Source organism: Haplochromis burtoni, unplaced genomic scaffold (genome assembly GCF_018398535.1).
Source record: "Haplochromis burtoni strain Fernald_Lab_line unplaced genomic scaffold, NCSU_Asbu1 Contig_45, whole genome shotgun sequence".
Classification (NCBI taxonomy): domain Eukaryota; kingdom Metazoa; phylum Chordata; class Actinopteri; order Cichliformes; family Cichlidae; genus Haplochromis; species Haplochromis burtoni.
The window spans coordinates 2186067-2209264 of record NW_024582406.1 but is presented as its reverse complement, the minus strand read 5'-3'; the positions used below and the strand labels follow the sequence as shown (position 1 = coordinate 2209264).

At 39.8% G+C, this 23198-nt stretch overlaps 1 protein-coding gene across 6 annotated transcripts; it reads left to right on the top strand.

Moving 5' to 3' along the window:
- The first annotated feature begins 10534 nt into the window (after positions 1–10534).
- Positions 10535–23147, top strand: LOC102301818 (palmdelphin). Of its 6 annotated transcripts, XM_005926738.3 has the most exons (5): positions 10535–10735; positions 11081–11140; positions 16833–16857; positions 18711–18791; positions 19414–23147. In XM_005926738.3, exons 4-5 carry the CDS (start codon positions 18746–18748, stop codon positions 20277–20279), a joined length of 912 nt encoding a protein of 303 aa, XP_005926800.1. In that variant the 5' UTR covers positions 10535–10735; positions 11081–11140; positions 16833–16857; positions 18711–18745; the 3' UTR covers positions 20280–23147. The 6 variants fall into 6 exon arrangements, with proteins under 6 accessions (XP_005926800.1, XP_014190485.1, XP_042076210.1 ...); XM_014334999.2 differs by lacking the exon at positions 11081–11140; XM_042220276.1 differs by having other exon boundaries at positions 16833–18791.
- The last annotated feature ends 51 nt before the right edge of the window (positions 23148–23198 follow it).

The window sequence follows — 23198 nt, the reverse complement described above, 5'->3', positions numbered from 1 at the left end:
ATAAACGCTGCGATTTCTGCATACGTTTTGACACCACCACTTTGAGTTACTGCCAGAGCATGTTAAGTGTGAGAACTCTCAGACCACACACACAAAACGGGGCTGCACAGTAGCTGAAGCTGAAACATCAACTCATTTCAAATCAAAGATTTCTGCAGACACATTTACTCGAGCCATGTAATTTCAGGCCCTTGAAGTTCTCCAAGAGGACATGCACCCACAGCTGTGGCTGGTCACAGCACTGATATTGTACACAATTGTCATCACAAGCTCAGTATTTTGGGAAATAAGCTTTTTTGCTTTCTTGCTAAGAGTTTAATGGGAAGAAGGAAGCATTTGTGCTGTAAACACAAATTTAAACATTTGCACTTAAACCTGCACAAAGGATGGAACCGTTTCTGTGCTCAGTTAATATATAAAGGAGTTACAAAATTCATCTACCATCTACAGCGCTTTAACTATCATGTTTACGTGTTTAAACTGAGCAACAACTATTAAAAATTGGCATACTGCAACACTTTCAGATAAATCAACCTTTTTCTTTCTCATGTTTCCTAAGCTAAGGTAAGCTTAGAATGTGGCATTGAAACATTAAAATGACTTGGGTAGCTCAGTTAGCACCAGATCGTGTAAGTGTAAGCCTCCATGGACCTGACTGTTTTTTGCAGCCCATCCCACAGATACTTAATCAGAATGAGTTTCATGTTTTTAAAGTGTTAGGTTAGGCTAGAGGGAGAACCAGCAAAAGTGTTTTAATTTTCAAGATAACCTCACTAGCGACATTTCAGGTATGAGGACATGTGATGAATGTATTCATAAACGTTTCACCAGTTTTTTTCTGGAACTGTTTAGCTTACATATCAGCTAAGCAACACATATTTTACTTAATTAACGTCTGAGGTGTCCGTCTACTTGAAGTAATGTTGTCACGTAGTCCTTAACAAACTAGATAAATTCACTATAAAGGCTATAGTAGATATAGATATATAGTAATTTGATTAATATTAAGCCATTAAAAGCGTTCAAGTTGTAATTTCCCCCATCCACATTCCCCAGTGGACACATGAACACATGTTGCCAGCTATGTTAATTTTGGGGGATTGGCACAGACTACAGTGCCATCAGAGAGTACCATTAATATGGAAATCTGCAACAATCTCTAGATAGGAGCTAAGTTGTCAAAGCTTTCCTAGAACATCAGCCAGAGCGTCAAGCTGCCTCCACAAGCTTGTCCTCTACCTGCTGTTATCTCCTCCTCAGTGACACATGATGTAAAAAGAAAACCAGGCCACCCATCCACTGTCCAGTTCTGTTGCTGGTGTACCCATTGTAGGTGCTTTTGGTAGTTGGTGGACAGGTGTCTCCATGGGAACGCTGTACAGAAACAAAGCTGCAAGGCATTTTCAGCAGTTTTATTTAGGATAGATCTTGGGTGGAACTAAATCTCACACGACAGCCTTTGGTCACTCAGGACCCTGTTTCCGCTTCATTGATTGTCCCAAAAAACAAACAAACCAAAAAAAAAAACAGGGCTTGTTTGTTTAGGGATTACGTTGGGTCAGTAGATTGTAAAGTTTTTCACAGAGTGTGTGTAACGTGGGTAACTTGACATCTACATGATTCAGACGACGATGCAAGGAATAAAGTTACCAATGGCACCGTTTGTGTACGTAACCGTCTTTGTCATATGTCAGTTAAAAGTATTTTTCATTCCCAGTGGTTATCTGGGAATGGCTCAAAGTTAACATCAGTTTAACTCAGCGACTTCTCGCTTCAAATCGTTAATGGCTAAGTAACTAACTCTTTGTTTGCCATGCTGATACTAGTGTGTTCATGTTTGTTCGGATATCTTTCATTCTTTACTAGTCCCACAGATGCTCCCCAGCTCAGCACAGACTATAGTAGGAACTGAGACAACTCTAGACAGTACATCATTTTCCTTTCTAGCCAAACAGAGAGTGCATCCGAGCATGGCAGCATGTGCACTGAGGAGTACTTTGAGAAAGTCTGAGTGCGCACAGGGGATCAAATGAAAACACACAGAGAGAAATGTGCTCAGCACATAGTGTGCAACAGTGAGCAACATCATCTTTTACTGATCTGTTATTTGGAGAGATGGAAGGGGTTAATCATTGAAAGCTGTTGAGGGCAGCATTCAGCCTGCTGGGAAGCACGGGTTTCCCTTCTTCCTAATTAACAAGTACTTGACAGAGCCACTCAAACAAACAAGGCAGCGGAGCACACAGCCGCCATCTGCAACAGCCTCGTGTTTGATGGGGCTTTGATGCTGATTTGAGCCAATGATGAAGTAAGTCACGCTGACATCAGGCTGCACGCAGGCCTTTGAAGGGAGCCGCGCACGATGGCTAACAATCTGTGCTGCAAGATGACGACTCCACAGAAATAAAAAATACCCATCTGACACTGCAGAAGAGACTCGAATGCTGAGATAAAAACAGAGCGATCACTTCTGTGTGAGCGCAAATACCTGAATGTACCGCGATGTGTCATACATGAGTCTGCCTCAGGCAAGTTTGTAACATAGAGCATATTGATCTGAATCAGGCCCCTCACCCCAAGGGTCTCTGGTGTCAGCTGGCAGGAGGCTTCCAGTTATGCAGTCTCCCCCTGTGTCTGACAAATTCCATCCACTGCGGACACGATGATCTGCCATTACTTGTAAACACTCAAACATTACTTTCTCTACAAAAAAACTGTTGTGTTGATTTTTGTGCCAAACATAACAATCTGTGTCATACAGGAAGAGTTCTGTTGCTCTTTTGTTACTTTTCAAAGTTAATCTTTGCACTCTGACAGGTCCACTATGATGTCTTCTTTTTGGTGTCATAGCACAAGCCACAAGCATGGTTTAATTTGCAAAGCACACAGAGGAATGTGCAAACATCTTGAGCCTATCCTCTTATGCTTTGTTAGAAAATAGGAAATAGGTCCAGCAATTTATTGAAACAAGTGCAAACACACATGGAAATGCAGTATATGAGGTAAAAGCTGTGTTTGTACAATAACAAGCTTCACTGTCAGTATTTGGTATGACCCCCTTTATTCTTCAGCACAGCCTGACCTCTCTTAAGCAGCTTTCTTATCATTTCTTTAAGTAGTCTTCAGGAATACTTCTCCAGACTTCTTGAAGGACGTTTTTCTCTTCTTTAGATGTTGGCTGCCTTTTCGTCTGTTCTCTGTCAAATGATCCCATACTGCTTTAGTAATACTGAGGCCTGAGCTCTGGGGAGGTCATTGCATGTTTTCCAATCTAGGTATGCTTTCACTCCATTGACAGTGTGTTTGGGATCATTGTCATGCTGAAAAATGAAGCTGCTGCCAATCAGATACTTTCCAGATGGAGGTGCATGGTAGCTCAAACTCAGAGGATTTTTTTCTGTGTTCATAGTTTCATCAGTTTTAATAATATCTCAATCACTGGCTGAAATGCAGCTCTAAACCATTATGGAACCCCATTTCCACCACTAAAAAAGAAAAAAGTAATCTACGTGGGATGCGCACTCAAAACCGGATTGCAATAAACTGGCGCTTTTGAGAGTATGTTTGCTGACAGTAACACTTTATGATGTTTTATAGATACTCACTGTAATACTTCTTTGCTGACCTTATTAAAAACAGAACCAAATTTGGATCCATCTATAAGACCTGTTGCCACTGAATTTTCAGTCCTCTTCTTGTTTAAATTTGGTATACCTTAGCCCTTATTTCCTGTTTCACTTCCTTAAGAACTGCTTCTTCACAGCCATCCTTCCACTGAGACCATTTCTGATGAGGCTTCAGTGAACAGTAAATGCATCAACTGAAGAGCGAGATGCATCTCTTAAGTTTTGTGTCAGATCCTTGCCAGACATTTATTACTTTCAGAAATTATTCACCTGCTTTAGATGTTTTTTTTTTAGACCTGACACTTCTTCTTTTGTCCTCCACTTGTCCAAACGCGTGAAATTTTTAAGGACACACTGCACATCATACTGAGATATGCCACGATTTTACTGGTGTAAAAAAATCATTTTATCCTTGTCTAAATGTGTTATGTTTGACATTTTAACTAGTTTCAACAGAAGAAATGGGAACAAATTACATGTTTGAGACAGGCTTCTAGTATAAAGTGCCTAAATATATGATTTAAAATAGATTTTTTTGATTCATAGTTCAGTGTTAAGTGGTACAAACAAACAAAATAATACATTCCTCTAAAAATAGCCAGCTATGAGGAAACATTTCCATTTCCACGTTGTCTTGTCGAGATGTCTTAACTCCCTTTCCTGTGTGTAATTCCATGTTTCAACAGACCATCATGTCTCTATCTCCTCCACTCTCTCATTTGTCTTTCCTCCTGTGTCAAGCTCATGTGTCAGACTACATCTCAGTGCTTCCTGCTTTATTTTGATAGTTTTGTGTTTCATGTTCGGTGTGTTTAGTTTTGCGTCATGTTCATTTGTGTCAGCTGTGTTTCCCATGTGTTTCCACTTCCCTCATTGCCTTTAAGTGAAATTGAGTCCTCTATCTTCCTTTGTTCATTGTCAGGTCGTCTGTTTGTGTACCCGTGTCTGCTCACCTGTCCTCATTCCTGGTCTGTAGTTTTGTAACTGTGCTGTTCAGTTAAGATGTTGTGACACTCAAGAAATCTGTGTTTCCCACAAACTGAGAATAAAATAGACACAGTAAAAAACAACACCAGTCTAGCTGTCACAGATGGTAATTAAAGCCACAGTAAGACGGGGGCGTTGCCCCTGATTTCCTAACTGACCTGGCTCAGCTGGGCGAACAAATTTTTTCTCACTTTGTCAAGAAGGAGTACAAAAGCTATACTGAAAAAAAGTGTGTGATATGAGTGATCCTGCTGAAACACGAGATTTATTTCTGCCTCCTAAACTGTGTGTGTGTGTGTGTGTGTGTGGGTGGCAAAGTGCTTCTACGCAGTGTACCAGGGGCACGGAGAAAAGTTGTCGTACCATAGGCACGAGGAGTGTGTGTGTGTGTGTGTGTGTGTGTGTGTGTGTGTGTGTGTGTGTGTGTGTGTGTGTGTGTGTGTGTGTGTGTGTGCCCCTCTAATGATCATGATAAAAATCAGAAAGCAGTTTTGCTATTTTGTTACTTTGAAAATCAGGAGCATACTGTGTCTCATCTCTTGTGTACCACTGATGTGCAAAGTCTTCACACCCACTCCTTCCCACCACTTGCACAACTGTGCTGTCACTTCACGCCAGACCTCAACTGTGAGAAAAGAAAGTGACAGCAGTAAAAGGCCATTTTGAGCCCCCAAGGAGAAGATAAGGCAGAAAAACTTAAAACGCCAACCATCCTGTAAGCGATACAGATGTGAAATTCTTGTGCCCGCCTTTCTTTCCTTCTTTTCTTTCCCCAGCTAAAAAAAATGGCTTTCATATGCAACAGAAAGTCCGATGCATTATGGATGGACAGTAGAATATCTAGCGAGGGATTTTAAATTCTACAACAACAAAAAAATCCATTATTTATTTTCCTTCCCTTGTAATTCACATTAACTTCTAAAAATTTTTATTTTACTTTTTAATTTTACCATTAAAGATTGAATTCATACTTATCTGTGTGCAACAGTATTCACGTTTGCTATTACAGCTTATAATGTTGTAATATTTGGGTATCAGGTTAAACAAGTATCATATTATTACCATTTCATTGGTTCCCACTTAATTATCAAAGTAAATTTTCCTGATAACCACAGTCTTGTCTCAACAGTGGGAGCTGAGTAATCTTAAACTGAAATTCATATATCTGGGTACTAAGGGACCAGAAACTAGGAATAATAATTTGGAAACAAAAAGGGAAACAAATAAAAGCACAAGAAAGACAATATACTAACAAAATAAAACAGAAACACCCATTTCACAGCTTCCCGTCGCGTCGTTGTAGTGTTGTGCTGTGTGTTGTGCTTTCATGTATGCTCTCTTGTGTTCCCTCTCTCGTCTGCCTTTCCTCCTGTGTCAATTTCATGTACAAGTCCACGCCTCACGGTGTTTCCTGTTTTATTTTGACTGTCTCATGTCCACGTTCTGTGTTGCTTCCCCTGTGGCATCACATTCGTTTGTTTCAGCTGTGTTCCTCAGGTGTTGCCACTCCCTTCGTCTCCTCTCTGTGTATTTAGTGTGTGAGTTTTCTGTCATTCGTTGTCATTGTCTTCACGTTGAGTTCCCTAGTTTCCATGTTTCCTGGTTTCCATGTTCTGTAATCCGTCTTCAGGTTTTTATTATCTTCTTTTGATGTTCTTTGTCCCTTGAGTTTAGTATTTAGTTTTTCCCAGTGTAGCTCTAGTTAAGTTTTGCCTTTGCATCTACCTGCTCTGGCTTGTTATTTACTCCAGCCTAATAAACAGCTCGATTTTTGTTTAAGCCCTGCCCTGTCTTGTGTGTCTGCATTTGGGTCTGTTAAAAGAAATATAAGGTCTGTCACTGCATCCCCTTTGACACAGTCTTATACACCACTGCCTGCATAGATGTTAAAAGTAAAATGATTCAGGGAGTAAACTTAATAACAGTGTGGTCTGTCATTAAGTATAGTACCGCAGTACTAACACTGGCAGCTGGAGCCCCCCAAAAAACGTTATGTCCTTGGGAGAATATTATTGCAGAGAGGAGTAGGAGGTCTTGTCACTGTGGACAAAATATATTCAAGTTGGTAATGCATGCTCAACAAACACAAAAGTTATATACTGACAATAGCCAGCGTTGTTTCATTTTATTTTTTTAAAAAAACCATACAGTTCCTCAATGAAATACTGTAATTAATCTGGTCTTTTTCTTATAATACTCAAGTGATATTATTGCATAGAAATATTGTGTCAGCCCACCGAGTGGCTGCAGCTCTAAATATGAGTCATGTGCATGATTCAAAGAGACTTTCTGTTCTGTTCCTTTCACTGTAGGGATTTCTCCTGGGTCACAAACCTCCATGGAATTCAATCCACATCTGTTCGCCCCTTCTTCATTTTTATGCTTGAAACCTCTTCATCCTTGTACTTTAGTACCTGATCTTTATGTCTTTGGGATGTTTAACTGTTACATGTTACTGCATCGTCTCACCGTTTCTCTGTGTCCACAGGAAGTAGCATGTGTGCTCTCACATGTTTAACACCCATCATGTAAGCCTGCTTCCTGCTTGTGAAACATTAGCTAGACTGCCAACAAAAAGTCATCCACCCTTTGTCAACCATTTCTCATCTCATTAACCTTCAAGCATAACACATAAGGTATCATATTCATACTCCCTCACTCCACCGCAGTGTGTTTGTGTGTTGTGTTTGTGCATGCATAGCACTGCAGCTGCCGTCATGAGGAGATAGCAGTTCCCCCAGGGGTTGTCAGTGACCTTGTGCCTCTCAGTGAGCTTCTTTGTCATATTGAAACAGAGCAATATCTCCCAGTGGTGCCATCTCATTCACGAACGGGCACAACTCTTCATTACTCGTGCTTCACATGTCACAAAGACAGCACTCTTCCACCGGTGGCCTAGACGGACATTGTTCTGTGTCACAGATCTAATTTGTCTTGATCTTAGCAATTGCTGTGATCTCTGCTGTGCTTTGTTCTTTGTATCAAATCGTTTGACTCAGAGTGACAAAGTTCTGATAGCGAGTCTGTAAAGTAACACACATGTACTGTCAGGGTTTGCCATGGCAAACCGTGGGGATGTGGGAACAGTGTGGTTAACAATAGATGCACAATTTATCCCCGTTGCTCCCCAAGACTCCCGTGTGTGTTTCCCACTCAGACGTCCGTGTTCGTGCTCCCCGCTGTCGTGTTTCTACACACCCTGTGCGTGCTGTCCTTCCTCGCCACGTTCCTCCTGCAGGAAAACAATAGAAGCAGCCGTTAAACACTGACCCCCGCGGGCACACACGATCTGCAGCCAGTCCCCTAGCCACCAGGCCTGAAGGCGCCTGTAAACAGGTGTTCGCAGAAACACCTGCATCCATACACACACACCCACCCACACACATATCTGCAAATAGGGAGAAGAGGGACAGCACTACCAAAAATACATAAAATAAAAGATAAGTCCATAACTGCTCAGGGTCCTGGGTCGCTCAGACCCAGGACCCTGACATGTACAACAGTAACTACTACAGAAAAACTCTCATATAGATATTTATTCCATTAGCTTGAAAACTGTCAAACAATGAGACAACACAGTACTGTGATTTAATCTATATCCTAGTGGACTGTGTTGCATCATGAACCCCTGTTGAGCAAGACTTCTACACCTGATTCGTGGCCTTTTGCACTGGACATCTCAGTGTAAAGGACAGGCAAAACCTGCTGCTTTAACAGGGACCTTTAATTGCCAAATTCTGAATAGTTCAATCTTGAATAATTTCCAAATTTCAAGAAATTTCCCTCAGGACCTCAGGACATATCGCACTGTAATGGCGATCTGAAGTCATTCCTCTTCAGATAAGTGGTTCGTTGACTCATGTGGCAGCTCTCTGGGGACGATCTCTCAGTTCAACAAGCAGTGAGTACAGTGACGGTAAATTATGTTACGTTTGCAAGGATTTTTAAGCACACTGACTTTAAAGGTCCTTTGCAGTGCAAAGGTTTGATCTAACCTGACAGCACTAAATCTGAAGTCTGTCATTGAATTACAAACCAAGAAGCACCAATTTTTTATACAGCTTCACAACGCATGTGGACCTGCTCCCACTCCACCTGTCTTAGCTGAGCCTGGTCCTGGCAAGGGCTTATATGTTTGATTTATGAGTCAGGGTGCGAGCTAATCAATATCTATGTAGTACAGCACAATCTCTTTATCACTTCCCTTCCCCTTAGTTTCTTTCAGAGCAAGTCTGCTCTTTAGCAATCAATAATTCTTTGAATCTGCCTTCTCATTAATATGGAATACAAAGTTTGTGCTTGCGGTTTGTTTTCCTTCCACTGAGGTCTAATAGGTGTCATCATTGAATCAGCAGAGTGTGTTTAGCACCCTTTCCATTTAGAGTGACCCAATAACTGTGCACAGCTTCCATTAAAAAATCATCTAATTTCAAAAGGCTATATATTTTAAAGCAATAGACATCGAAACTTGAGGTTTATTTTAAAATACATTGTTAAATATAAAGCTTTGCAAACAAAACTTACAATGTTAACAAGATATGATGGTCAGTGGATGGATGTCTGGAGCCACTGTACCCACTGCTGTTGTTATGCTACCTTCTGGAAACGTAAAAAATCACAAATCCACTGTTTCTAACAGTACGTGTTTCGATTGTTAACGGTGAACAGCTGTGGAATTAAAGCATGCTGAAAACTGGACTATTCTTTTTGATACACCCTGTATACTGATGCTTGTTTACATGTGTGGTTAAAGTTTGTCCACTTCTGATTTGGTCGCCTTAGACACATGTTAGAACAAGATATGTGTTGCGCTAGCATTTTTTGCATGTTACATGTACTATGTGCACCAGCTTGTGCCCATTCTTTGTTTTTATTGGCCGCACAAATGTATGGCACAGTCCGCTTCCCACACACCATGCTTCTTCAACATATTGGCAAACTGTTCGTGCACAGCTCAAGCCACTGAAAATAATGGGTTTAAGATCCCAGCTGTGTCGCTGCCACTCAGGAGTCTGTGAGAGTTCTATTCCAGGATATCACTGGTCGTAAGACCATTACAGCAGTCGGCTTTGTATCTCTCTTTCACAACGGTCATTTTTCATGTGGGACAGCCTGCAATTCCACAGCGTACCGTACATGCAGCTTTAATAAGGTCCAAGTCATTCAAGAATCATAAAATCAAATCTTAATATAATAATAAAAGAAATAGTTGAGTACATCCTGCACTCTCATTAAATACTGTATCATAATTCATACTGTAAGATTTATCCATCAGACAGAAGCCACAAAACTGCTACTGCATATTTCCTTCAGCACAATCATTTAAACACTTTTTAAAAATAATTCTAAGAAAAGCACCAACATAGGCTTCAAGCTACTGAGTTGAAAGTCATTCACTCAGTAGTTTTTCCCTTTTACTGTCCACTTTGGTCAGCCTTTTACCATCTTGAACTTTCACCTCACGTCAACATAATCTTACTGCACCGCCATTGTCTCCTGTCATTTCAATGGAATAGTCTCACTTGATATGCACTGCCTGTCCAGAAACCATTCCACAGTTAACTTTCTGGCCACTAACTATTGGTCTGTGAAATGAATGGCTCGAGGGGCCTGAGTTGAGCCTGCCTGCCCGCACTCAGACGTGCCATCAGCCCAAACATGAGTGACCCACTTCGCTGGGTATAGAGAAGGCCTGAAGCAGACCTCAGCATATTTATAGCTTACATTAACAGTACGCATACAGCATCAGCATGTATGCAATGAGCTGTGTCACTGAAGTATTTATTTCGGTATCCCTGAACTCTGCCAATGCTTTAATATGTCAGTCACATCTCCTAAAAATATCCCCCCTCTACTCTTTCTCACTGTCTGTGTTTCTCAGCAGACTCCTTTTACACAGAACAAGTCCTTGTCTTTAGGGAACACGGCAGTAAAGGGGTGTTACCAAAGAATTCTATTAGAAGCGGGTGTAACCCACAGCGATATGAACCGTGTTCTCAGTTCTCTCTGGTTTAAGCAGGAGGAAAAACAGCCGTCTCTGCTGCTTCATCTTGCAGTAACCTGCTTTTTTTTTTTAAGGCAATTTGGCTCTTAGAAGGTAACTTACAAAGGGTGGACGAGGGGTAAGTACTGACTTAAAAAACGAGAAACTTACTTGAAAGCAAATCCTCTCATGGTAATATGTTTCTGAAGTCAGTACAGACAGTTCAATGCTTTCAGAAACATTCAGTGTTAGAAAATAATTAGAAGAAGTATGTGGTCAAAGTTTGTATGAATCCTGAACAATGTGAAGGAGTGTGAAACTGTACAAGCTTTCTTTATCTTACTGTATCCACACATGGACATCCAGAGTTTGGCCACTAAACATGTTTTAAATGTACTATTATCCTCCCTTTGGTGACAACTTCAAATGCTTTTATTTCAAACTTTTTTCCTGTCACTGACCTGAGTTCTCCTTGCGTCACCAGGAGAGGTATCCATACTGTAAAAAGAGGAGAAACTCAGGAGTGAGACTGGGGGAAAAAAAGGTTTGCATCTTTCTTGTGCTGATAGCTGATTGTCTCAAAGTCAACCCAAAAGTGTAATTTAAATAATATCTGAAGTGTCTGAAATGTTTGCAGATGAGTCGGAACACAAGTCAGCACAAGCTACTGGCGATGGCAGGAGTATGCTAGTGGCCAAAGTTAACACAAGGCGTTTTTTTGTGCAGCGCTGTGCTAGCAACTGCCCACAAACACTTTCTGCCTAGTCGCGGACTACACAATTTCCACCGAGATTGGTGGTTACCAAGAAGTCACTGAGTGATCTGTAGGCCTGCCTGAATCCAGTTTTTTTTATAGGATCTTCACACTTCACCTTTAGCATTTTCAAAATACATTTTCTGTCCTGTTGTGTTCATATTACCCTGAAAATACCTAGCTACTAGCTACTGTTAGTAACCAGCAATAGCTGCTAGGTCCAAAGTCTTCCTGGTATTCAGAATTTAGTCTTTAAGTGCTGTTTATTTGTTACTTTTTAAGAACTACCTCACCATACTATCTTTACATGCCAACAGGCTAGCTAACTAGTCCTAAATACTTGTTTCATGGAAGCATGTACAGTGTTTGGGCAACCACAGAGGAGACATTAGTATCTCAGAAGGTGGAGCAGATCCACTGCTCATTGAAAGATTGGTTGTTTGATCCCAGGCTGCTACAGTCTACATGTCAAAAAAAGTCTTGGGTGAGATACTGAACCCTGAGTTTCTTTGAGTGCTCAAATACAGTAGGAAAGTGCTAAATAACAGCCAGTCTGTATATGCTTCGCTGTTAACACCTGGGAGAACGGCTACACTGAAAAAAATGTAGTGTTTTTGACAGTGAATTGTGCCTTTTTTCCTTTATGGAAAATGGGACGCTGAAATGGAAAATTACGTCATACTCAAGAGATTTTCACAACACACGCCCAATTTGCTCTCCCCAGTTTCCTTTTTGCCGCTTCATTTCTCTTTATTTATTATTTGCACCTATGACTTCATAAAGCTTTCAGTGGCCTCATGCTTACCATTCAGACTAAACTGTGACTGCAGTGTAAACTGAGGCAGGGATCTGGAGTTGTTGCTCTCTTTTTAGCTGTGTTAAAAACTGACCGCTGGTAGGCCCCACCCTTATATCAGGCCATATCTTGTGGCTGCCAGAGTGAGATATTTGCTAGCTGAAGTGTAGTCAGATGTTTTGGGTTGGGTCACTTGGACTTTATTATGTCTGATTTGCTCCAATCCACACATGTGCAAGCTGTTTTCAGTTACATGTTGTGTTTCAATGGCAGAAATCTTACAGACACCTCTCACCACAACCCAGTGGTGCACAGAAGAAAATGCATTTACATAAAACTCTGGTTGTTTTTGTGTTGAAAACTGAGAGAAAATGCAAGCGTCTCCTCCTGCAATGATGACGTCAGAAAAGGACCTTTATTTGATATTGGATGGGCACTGTTTGCTGCAAGCCACTATGCATACCATTGACTGCTAAACTGTTCCCTGAAGGAAGGATATAAGCTTTTGAAAGTAAACAAGACATAACAGCCTAAATTGTCTATGCAGCCAGTAGCCGTGTGCTGCATCATGCACGCTGCAAAAGCCTCCCACACACTGTGCAGCACATTTCTGCGTTCTCCAAACACCCGCAGCCTCAGGCATGTGCACTGCTAACGGCAGGAGCAGACCATCCGCACTGCAGTCGAGCCTAAAGATACAACAATACCTCCTTTCTTCTTTGTGGCAGTAAATGTGAAGTAGTATTTGTTTTCCATGGAAGAAATACATGATGATATTCTCCAGTATATTTTTAGTGTTCCTCCATCATGGATACTATGTTCTGATAAACAAGGAAAAGTGGAAAATTCTCATTTAATGTGTATATAAGCAACCACTTTTGACCAATAACATTATGTCTTTCAATAATGTTTCACGTCAAACTCATTGTAAATAAAAAAAACATGTATTTCGAAAGACGCTCTACTACCAAAGCAGGTAACTTACAGCAGGTAGGACTGCTAGTTTTTGGCCTAAAGTGTTAAGACACCCAATTGTCAGGTTTCAGGATGTCACTCCCGACAATGAGTGACAGATTGCATTGAGCAAGATGTCTGGGTCTCTGGGCTGTGGTGCTGAGCTGTGACATCTTTTCTCTGTCACTCTCAGACAACAGCAGGCTGCTGGCCTGACTCATACTCAGTAAGATCCAAAATGGCAGCAATACAATCCTCAGTCTTTCTGCCAGAACTGCAGAACGAGTAAGAGGACCACTGCCAGGCAGCTGGCCGTTTGTCTTGATCCCTTGAATGGGCCCTTCTGGTCTGTTAACACTGGCAGATGGTTTTGGTCATATATAGGCTACACATTATGTTCAGACTGCCACACATTAACATTGCGCAGGTGCCCATCAGCTCACCAAATCAGCTCTGACCTGTTAGGCCATGGACATGGCACCTCTGGGGCTGCCCTGTGGTGTCTAGCAATAAGAGGTTCTGTGGGTTGCAGACTGGGGACTTTGTCTCTATGTGTGGAGATTGTATGTAAATGTAAAACATAGCAAGGCAGATTCAGTTGATTAAAGGGAATCATATAATGATATTAATTTAATTTGTGAATGGGGAACTGAGCTACAAATCTCAACAATCAACTTTATCATCACTGATCAGGACAACTCTAATCTAGACAAAACATTTAAGTGGTTTAAAGGTGTTATTTTAAAATTGAAGGGTTTATTTCAAATATATCTAATAGATGAAGCAGGTTCAGTATTCTCTCTAAGGATACATTAAAACTGAAGACTGGAATATCCAGGGATCAAACTACTGACCTTCCAATTGATAGAAAACCTGTTTGACCAGAACTTTTTTTATTCACTGACCTCTGATTTTTCTCATAGTGCTCCTTTAATTATTTTGAGCTGCTTATATATAAGCTGTGTCTAAGCAGACTTTCCTCTCTTGGCATCTCTGACACACCCCTAGCTTGGTGCCAATCATATCTCCATGACCGCTCCCAGTTTATTCAACTTAAATCATTTTGCTCTTGTCTATTCTCAGTCACTTCTGGTGTACCCCAAGATTCAGTCTTAGGCCCTCTTCTCTTCATAATTTACATCCTCCCTCTTGGTACCATTTTCCGCAAATTGGATCTTCACTTTCACCGTTTTGCTGATGACACCCGGTTATATCTCTCCTGCAGGCCTGATTTTTCCCTCCCAACTTCTTCCCTTACAGAATGCCTATCTGAATTAAAATCCTCGTTCAGCTCTAATTTTCTTAAGCTCAATGAGGATAAAACTGAAATCTCCTTATTGGAACTAAATACAAACTTTTGAAGGTAAATCTTTTCTCACTCACTATTGATAACTCCACAGTTTTCCCTTCACTTCAGGTTAAGAGCCTAGGTATCATCTTACCTAGACAGTTCACTATCCTATAAATTGCACATCAATAATCTCACTGCCTATTTCCATCTACGCAGCATTAACAGATTACGTCCTCCTCTTTCCACCCAGTCTACATCCATTCTTGCTTTCAGTTGCTCTGCTCCCAGACTGTGGAACTCTCTACCCCCAGATATAAGAAACATTGGTTCTCTCCTCCAGCTTAAATGTAACTCAAAACTCATCTGTTCAAATCTGCATATTCACTGTGAAAACACTGTTTGTTAATTTTATCTTGCACTTTGTTTCTATTGTTCTTCATTTTGTCATCTCTATTATTATTTTATTGTTAAGTGTCCTTGGGTGTCATCAAAGGTGCCTTTTAATTAAAATTAAAATTAATTATTATTATTATTATTATTTTAAAAAATTTATCTGCTGAAACATCCGTTCATGATTTTTGCAGATACAATCACCCAACATTTACTCTAGTCTCCTATCTGACCCATCCTCGCCGCCTCTCCTCCAGCTCTGTCCTTCTGCTTCGTTTTCTTGATTTTCTGAGTTTGAACTTTCCTTGACTCTTATTTCGACATCCTTCTTCAGAGGAAGTTCACAAGAGGCCAGCGGCTCAGTGAAACAACTCCACCTCCTGTCCTTCATGCAATTTACAGCTTTCAGCTCAGTCCTGTGCTAAGCTGCTGAACACACAGCCACATTTAAACAGTTTCATTCAGATGCAGTTGATCGAATCACTGATTTGACTGTGTCAAAGTTAACGAGTCAACATAATCTACATTTTACTGGCTCACACTCATCGTTTTCTAAAGATGTGAATGTTTGCCATGAAGCATACAGTATTCTGTCACAGACCCACTGCTCTGCTAGCCATGATGAGTTCAAAAAGAAGGCAGCCATGTGACAGTTGACGTGGTGGATTAAAGCCTAGGGCGTACGACATAAACACAGACACAGTGTCCACTGCTCTGAATCATTTATATTATGAGCTCTAATGTGTGTCGTTTTGTGTTGACACACATGATGTCTACGACAATGTGTGCGTGTGTGCATGTGTGTCAGGGAACAAACTAAAAGTCAAAAGAAGCCTGAGGATGAGACAGAGGGGGCAGCGGTTGCCAGAAAAGAGGTCTCTTAAGAAAAAAACACAGACTCTAGTGACTGCACGGCTTCAGCCAGATGACCGAGCTGCTCTCAAGTATAATAGGAAGATGTGCCCTAGGTTGAGTAAGCATTTACATATATACAACAACAACAGTAATTTCATATTTTAATTTGTGCTGTCAGCGTTAATCTCGTTAAAATGACGTTAACAACATAACCACATTAACGTGGCAAATCTCCACGAGATTAACGCTGACACCACTAATTTTAATTTGACATTTTTCTTTTCCTGATACAAAATATTAAATTGTCTGTACATCTATATCTATATCTCTTACCTAACTCCTCCTAGACACATTAATTAATCTGGAGGAAGTACATTATATTAACTGCCTGGGGTACCAGGATAATACACATCGTTAAAGTTTATGGGAATTATTTTTAGAACACTCATATCCTAATTAGCTGATCTCAAAACATACATGTACACTGTTCACAATACGTGTACGTTACATGTATGTGTATATTGTTCACATTATGTATATGCTGTTTTTTGTAAATAAAACAGTTTTTAGTGCAGTGGCACTTTGGGATTTAATGAACATAAAAATAATAACATGATAACATTAACATACATGTCTGAGTTTTCATACATGAGCAAAGTGGACAAGCACTGCAGGCCTAGCAATAAAATATCCATAGGATAGGTTTTTGCTAGTAATTAAATATATTTACAGGAGCAACAAGACCTTTACCTGAAATTAGGTAAATACTGACAACATCCTGCTTGTTTTTCAATGCAAGCTGTACTAATGTAATGCCTTAGCATCATGTATACATTTTAGCATGTATTTTCTTCTTCTATCAAAAAATGTGTCGTATTTATTGACCTCTGGCCTCCACCAAATGTTCCACTGTGCGGTCCAGCCCACATTTAGCTCTGTCTCATGCTGACAGCCAGTATCAGACATGAAATGGTTGTTGGGCAAGACAGTCTCAGCTTCTTTTAACTTGATGGAACTAAACTTGATTCAACACTTCTCTGACGATGGCTGTGAAATATTTACGGCAGGGCACGAACTGGGGAGGGCTCGGGAAAGCGAGGGGCAGAGGCATGAGTTTAAAGTTGCAGACTCAGTATCTGCTTTTGAGTGTCTGACCATGGGGAGTACTTAAAATTGTCTCTTCCCTTTACCCACAGGCTGGCACTGACAAGGACGTGCAAGGTAAGAAGTCAGCTGCACGTAGCCGCCATTAGCTTACCATCAGCTGCTATCATATTTTGTCACTTTTCATCACTATGCCTGCCTAGAAACCATTCTTTCTTGGCAGATGATAATTTGCCATAACTAAGTCTTTGCCTGAAGAATAATAATCTAAGTCTGTGTGACAGAATGGAGCCGTGGCTGAGAAAGAGCTCTACTTTGAGTGTAACAACATTACTTAAATTCCTTCTGACTCTGTGTGCTACAAGAAGACCATTATCACAGCACTTTTTGGCCAATCTCCACATTGTGAACAAAGCTTCTATGGAGTTGGGAGGGACACAGAATTAAAAAGAGTGTATACATTATAAAAGCACATCCAGCCCTGATATGAAGCAGTGAACATCTGACACTAAGTGAAATATGTGAGTGATGTTAGTGTTTGAGATATAAATAAACAGACAGATGCATACAAAAAATCAACCCTAATAATGTTAAAGGAGAAATTGGAACTTCCTGTTATTTACTCACATGTTGTTTCCAGGGAAATAAATAAATCATAAAGAGAAAAGAGAAAAGAAATCAACGATTTTAAAGGCTTTTTTTAATCTCTGTTTTTGTTTCTTGTATATTTTCTAGATAAGATATAGCCTATATTTATACTCAGCACTATGCAGAGGTCTTGCACCATCACTGGGAGGAGACACAATACCCTTAGAGTATTACAAGCTAATGTATGCCTAGACCAGTGGTGTCAAACATAAGGGCCAGGGGCCAGAATCTTTAGCTCCAATCAGGCCCATTGGACGGCTTTTCTTAAGTTTTACAGCTTTTCCCACTGATAAACTCCTCTTCTATGGTATTCATAGGACACTAAATAGGTATAAATAAGCAAGTACACTAAAACAATAAAATAACAGAATGTTCCTGTTTTTTCACTATCTAAAATCTATACTATCTACTGAAGAAATGTATGATTTATCTGTGGATTATGGGATTATAATTACAGGGCAGAGAAATATTCCTATAATTTTAAACATTTATTTCCTATAATTTAAGCCCATCTTTATCGTGTGCAGAAACTGAGCTGTATTGTTGAAATGTTGTTCTTTTTTATTAAAAAAAAAACTAAAATAATAAATGTGTAGTTGTTCTTTACACTGACTGAAAGCGGACTTTCACTGGCCTGAACCAGTGGCCCACAGTGTAAAATAATTTGACGTCCCTGGCTTAGATGAACGGGAAGTTCTGTTCCAGAGTAGGAGGAAGGAAAATCTGTGCAGATCCATCTGCTGTGATGACCCCTTGGGAAGGGCGCAGTCAAAGTACCTCAATTCTCTATTTAACTGAGCTCATCCCTTAGTAAACTTATTTAAGAACTACAAGATACTATGTTTGAGCTAAGTTGTTTTTCATGTAACAATACTTTATTTATCCCAACCATTGGAATAAATAAAGTATTTCTTCTCCTTGTTCTTCTTCTTATTATTATTATTATTATATTATGAAAAGGGGTGTTGCTATTGCTTCTTCAGTTGTGGTGAGAGCAAATTTGTGAACTGTCAAAACTCGTCTGCGCACGTCATCCTGAAACCTCCACACTCTTTTTATGCGCGTCTAATCTTGTGAGTGAGCAGTGTAATGATAAATGGAAAACTGTTAGCAGTGTTGGGCACATGTTCATTATATCACTTTGTCTCAGTAATAACTGTGCCTATTAATATAGATAGTGCACAAATGACATCCTTAATGAAGACATTGTCAGTCAGGTGATTTGTGTTCATTAACATCAAATAGAAACACAAGTAAAAACACTCTGAGCGTACACTGCACTGAAAATACAGTTATTTCCATGTCTACGTTTTCTTTCTCAGGGAACAAACTGCCTGTAGGTCCCTTTTCTGTACTAATGGCGCAAAGGATGTTGAATGAAGGTGGGCAAGATGGCCGATCAGGTGAGACACAGGAATGGACTATCGATGATGGAATTTTGTGAATGCTAATGAAGTGTGCATGACAAAAATGTTTACCGATGAAATTGCCAAATGTACAAGTTGATAAACCTAAATTTTGGCAAAAGGCTATCCTCAGTTATTTGTATTTCCCTCTTCGTCCTTCCCTTGGAAATGATGACCTCTTTATTTAATGTTGCTCCGTCCAAGTTCAGCCCCCAGGATACGACTTAATGAAGGGACTGCAGTGAAAGGCCTGGGAACAATGTTATATTTAGCCTTCTTGTTATTTCTGTTGGTTAATTTTTAATGCCCACTGGAGGGCTGTGTGTAGAGAATAAGCGGGCTACATTTTGCTCATTGTGCCCCTATAATTTCTGTTGTGCCGGCTCACATTAGTAACACAAAAGCTCTGTTTCATGACCTGGCATTGACCTTAGTACTTTCTCACTTTTTGTTAACACCCAGGCCTATGAAACATTTAAAAGCAGTTTTGTTAGGAAAAATAAAGGTCTCACATAGTCTGTGAATGACTTGAAATTAGATCAATATGAATATTTAATTATAACTGGGCCTTTTGATTTGCCTCACTGTAAGCATTTTACTTTGTCTTTTGTGACTGCAGTCCTGGGAATGTTGGAGGTGCAGGTAGAGCGGGACCCCAAGACAGGTGCCACCATCGTTAGGTCAGTGGCTCCTGTGTCCACACCAGCTGGTGCTCCAAAGGCTACCACTGTCTTTGACGACGGCAGGAGGAGCATCCACACTATCAGTGGGTCAGCAGATCAACCCTCGTCTAAAGAGCTTGGGCAGATCTTGAGTGTCATCGATGGGGTCGGGATGAAAGTGCTGCTGAATGAAGTCACAGTCACACCAACCAAGACAGAGACAGTAGAAGCTAGCAAAGGCTCAGAGAAAAAAGGCCTGTCGCTTTATACCCATCCCAGCGCATCAAAGGAAGACTACAGGCCATTCGGCGGCTCTAGAAGTGATGATTTAGAAGTTGAGCTGAGCAGTGAGAAGTGTGTTGTAAATGTGGGAAACACAGATGATAAAAACACGATGGCAGTGAGAGACACTTTGGAAAAAGTAGATATTGTGGAGAATCAGATGTTGGAGGAAAGTCCTGTCACACTTGTGTTCTTGGGATACGCTGATGCTACAACAGACCAGAGTCAGAGCCAAGAGGAGCAGGAAGGCATGATCACTGTGGAACGAGTGATAATCACGGATGATGGAGAAGAGCATGTCTTAGGACCTGAAATGCCTCCTCCACTTTATTCACCATTAGACCAGGTAGCAGAGCAAGGCACCGGGAAAGAGTCCAAAGATGAAGCAGTTCAGGTTATTCCCTCGAGTGGAAACGGAGCTGGAATCAATGTGCAGGCAGAGGAAGGTGATAAAGAGTCACATAATACATCTCCACCAGGCATAACAGAGGGAAAAGGCAGTTCTACGCACAGGAGCTGCCGGTGTTGCTCTGTCATGTAAGAAATGGTTGAAGAAAGACTCCCTGTATACCATGTATACACTGCTTCCTTTATATGTTCCTTTATATGAGTGGGTTTAATAGCATACTAAACCATCACCCACCATTTCACCTCCCCTTGATAATAAAAGTGGCATTTATATATTTCTGCAGCTTCTACAAAGCTGAGAACTAAAGTCCACTTCCACCCCCTAGTGGACAGAAATAAGAACTTCAAGCAAGCAAGCTTATCCAAGAGAAAAACTCCACACTAAATGTTTAGCCATGGTTCCTGTAGAAATGGGGGGAAAAATTACGCCATCCTTTATCATGCACATCTTAATGCTTATGGTGTCCCTCACTGTTTCTGGTATGAAAAATACCCTGCAACTGAGGCCTGAGATTTTGAGTGTTTCTGTGTTTTGATGCATCACCTTTACACGTTGAGTTTCTTAAGACGGATTCAGATTCACCATTTCTGTGTAAAAATCCAAACATTAACATTTTGAGAAATTATCTCATTCTTGCTCAGAGTTACATGAGAAACATTACACTTTTTTAATGTCTGTGCACTCACTGTGAAACTAAAACCAGCATCTGGTTACTGCTGCGCTCGGGCTGCAGATAACCTCGCTGACATGGCAACAAGACATTTTTATCTCTCAGTTTCAAACACTGATTAGGTGTTAATTAGAAGTTCTGGCTGGCAGATTTTTTTTTTAAACTTCCTGGCAGTTTGGCTTGTTGGTTTCACGTTCATGCCAAGTTAAGAAAATTGGTTTGTAGAATTTGTCTAATATTTTTCTGAGGCACTGATTGTCTCATCTAATTCTTGGGGAAAGAAAGTAAATAGTATACCGCCCACCATCTTGAACTATGCCTTCACTATTTTAGAACTGATATATACATTAAAAATACCTCTAGAATTGTTTGAAACACTTTAAAACCACATTGGCAATACAAGAAGAACAATATGTTCTTCTTGTATATTCACTGTAGAAAATCTGGAAATCACTGTCTTTTTCTGACCTTTGTTTGATTTTTTTTTTTCTCACTGAATTTAGCTATAACACTGATTTATGGCAGTGGATGTTAAACAGGATATGTTGTAATATGACAGATTCCAGTTGGTGTAGTGATTGAGTTTTACAATTAGATTTGAGATGTACTCACAATTTCACACTAAAGCAGTAAACATGCAGACCTCCCATATTTGCTTCTGTATCATACACCGAAATGCATTTTTTTTTTAATGGAGATTTTCCAGCGCAGTTTTGTGACTTTTAAAATGACGACTTTAAATTGTGAATTTAAATTCACGTGACATCTTTGTATTTCTAAAATTTCCTTTATTTAAGGTGTTTACGTGTGTAAAAACAGTAATTACACCAACAACAAATACTGACCACTGCTGCAGTACAATTGACCAGGTGTAAAGTTGCAGAAAAATACTTTAATTAGTTCGATTATTGTGTAATTTAATGTAAAAATCTTGTACATTTGATGCATATTTAACAGGATAAAATATGGCAGCATACTTTCATTTATATGTTCAAAAAATGTCAAAATCAAGTTTATAAACTAGCAAATGGGTTTATCATTATGAAAATATCCAGTTAATTTGAGACTATTATGTTACATAAGCTGTTAAATGTAACTTTGCATCAAAATTTTGAATAAACAACAGATCTTCACATTTAAAGAAGGTAAGCCCACATATGAAACGATTGGATTTATCTTTATTTAACACCATAAAATATAATTCCCCATTGTAATATACTGTTAATTTATGATCATAGTAAGTTTAATATGATTCTTTATAAATAACTTCACATTCAAATATGAAATATTTCACAGAAGTTTACTGTAAAAAAAAAGTGTGCACTAATTAGAATGCTGGATTTAACTTGGAAAAATCAATTTTAAAATGGTTAACCTTGATTATGATATTATTATTATACTTAAAACAAGCTGCTGTCATATGTAATATGTTTCTTACCACATGAAATTAATGGATGGACATTTTAAAAATATGCCGTTAATTAAAGATTACATTAAAAAAACGCGTTAAACCTTTATTTTAATAAGGTTATCAGAGTAACAGTATTTTGCCTGCAGCATTGTGGTCAAATGACGAATCATGAAATGATGAGTTTGCTTTATAATGCCATCATCAAACCATTAGGAACCTGGTGCAAAAATCACACACATACAAAAAAGACCTACTTGTACACTCCTAAACTATCGTGATGAATCAGATGAATGTTTCAGTCCCATGAATCAGATCTCGTTCAAATACAGACGAGGTTGGAAGGAACTGATGAACAGTTGAAGAACAGTAGAAATTTGCAAAGAGTGTGTTTATGATAATACATTTGCATTTGGAGCCTGTTGCTACATATTGGTATGAGGGTGAATTGAAAAAAAAAACAACAACATAAATTTGTATGAATCCATAGTCATTGGTATGCTTAGATGTCAATAACCTGGTAGCCCTGTTATTTAGTGAATGACAGTTTAAATGGTGATAAAAAAAAAACCTTTTGCAAATGTCTACATAATCAACCAACCTACAGGCTGCAAGCACATGTGAAAGAGTGCATAAATTTCATGCAAGGACCCATCCTTTCTTTGTACGACAATGAAACACCAGCATAAACTGCATCCTCCAAAACTGGCAGATGTTCAGTCAGTAGTAGGATGCAAACATCAACACAACACCACCAGACGATTGTGATGTGGCCATACCTAATGGTCTGACCCACAGATAATATGAAGTACTCTGCTGCCAAAGAAGAACTTCACTACACATACAGTGGGGCAAAAAAGTATTTAGTCAGCCACCGATTGTGCAGGTTCCCCCACCTAAAATGATGACAGAGGTCAGTAATTTGCACCAGAGGTACACTTCAACTGTGAGAGACAGAATGTGAAAAAAAAAA

Excerpts from the sequence above, each read along its gene's own strand:
- LOC102301818 (XM_042220277.1), top strand. The coding sequence starts at position 18,689 with ATGTCTACGTTTTCTTTCTCAGGGAACAAACTGCCTGTAGGTCCCTTT. Across the intron at positions 18,792-19,413 it reads TGGGCAAGATGGCCGATCAG|TCCTGGGAATGTTGGAGGTG; the intron begins GTGAGACACAGG and ends TTGTGACTGCAG.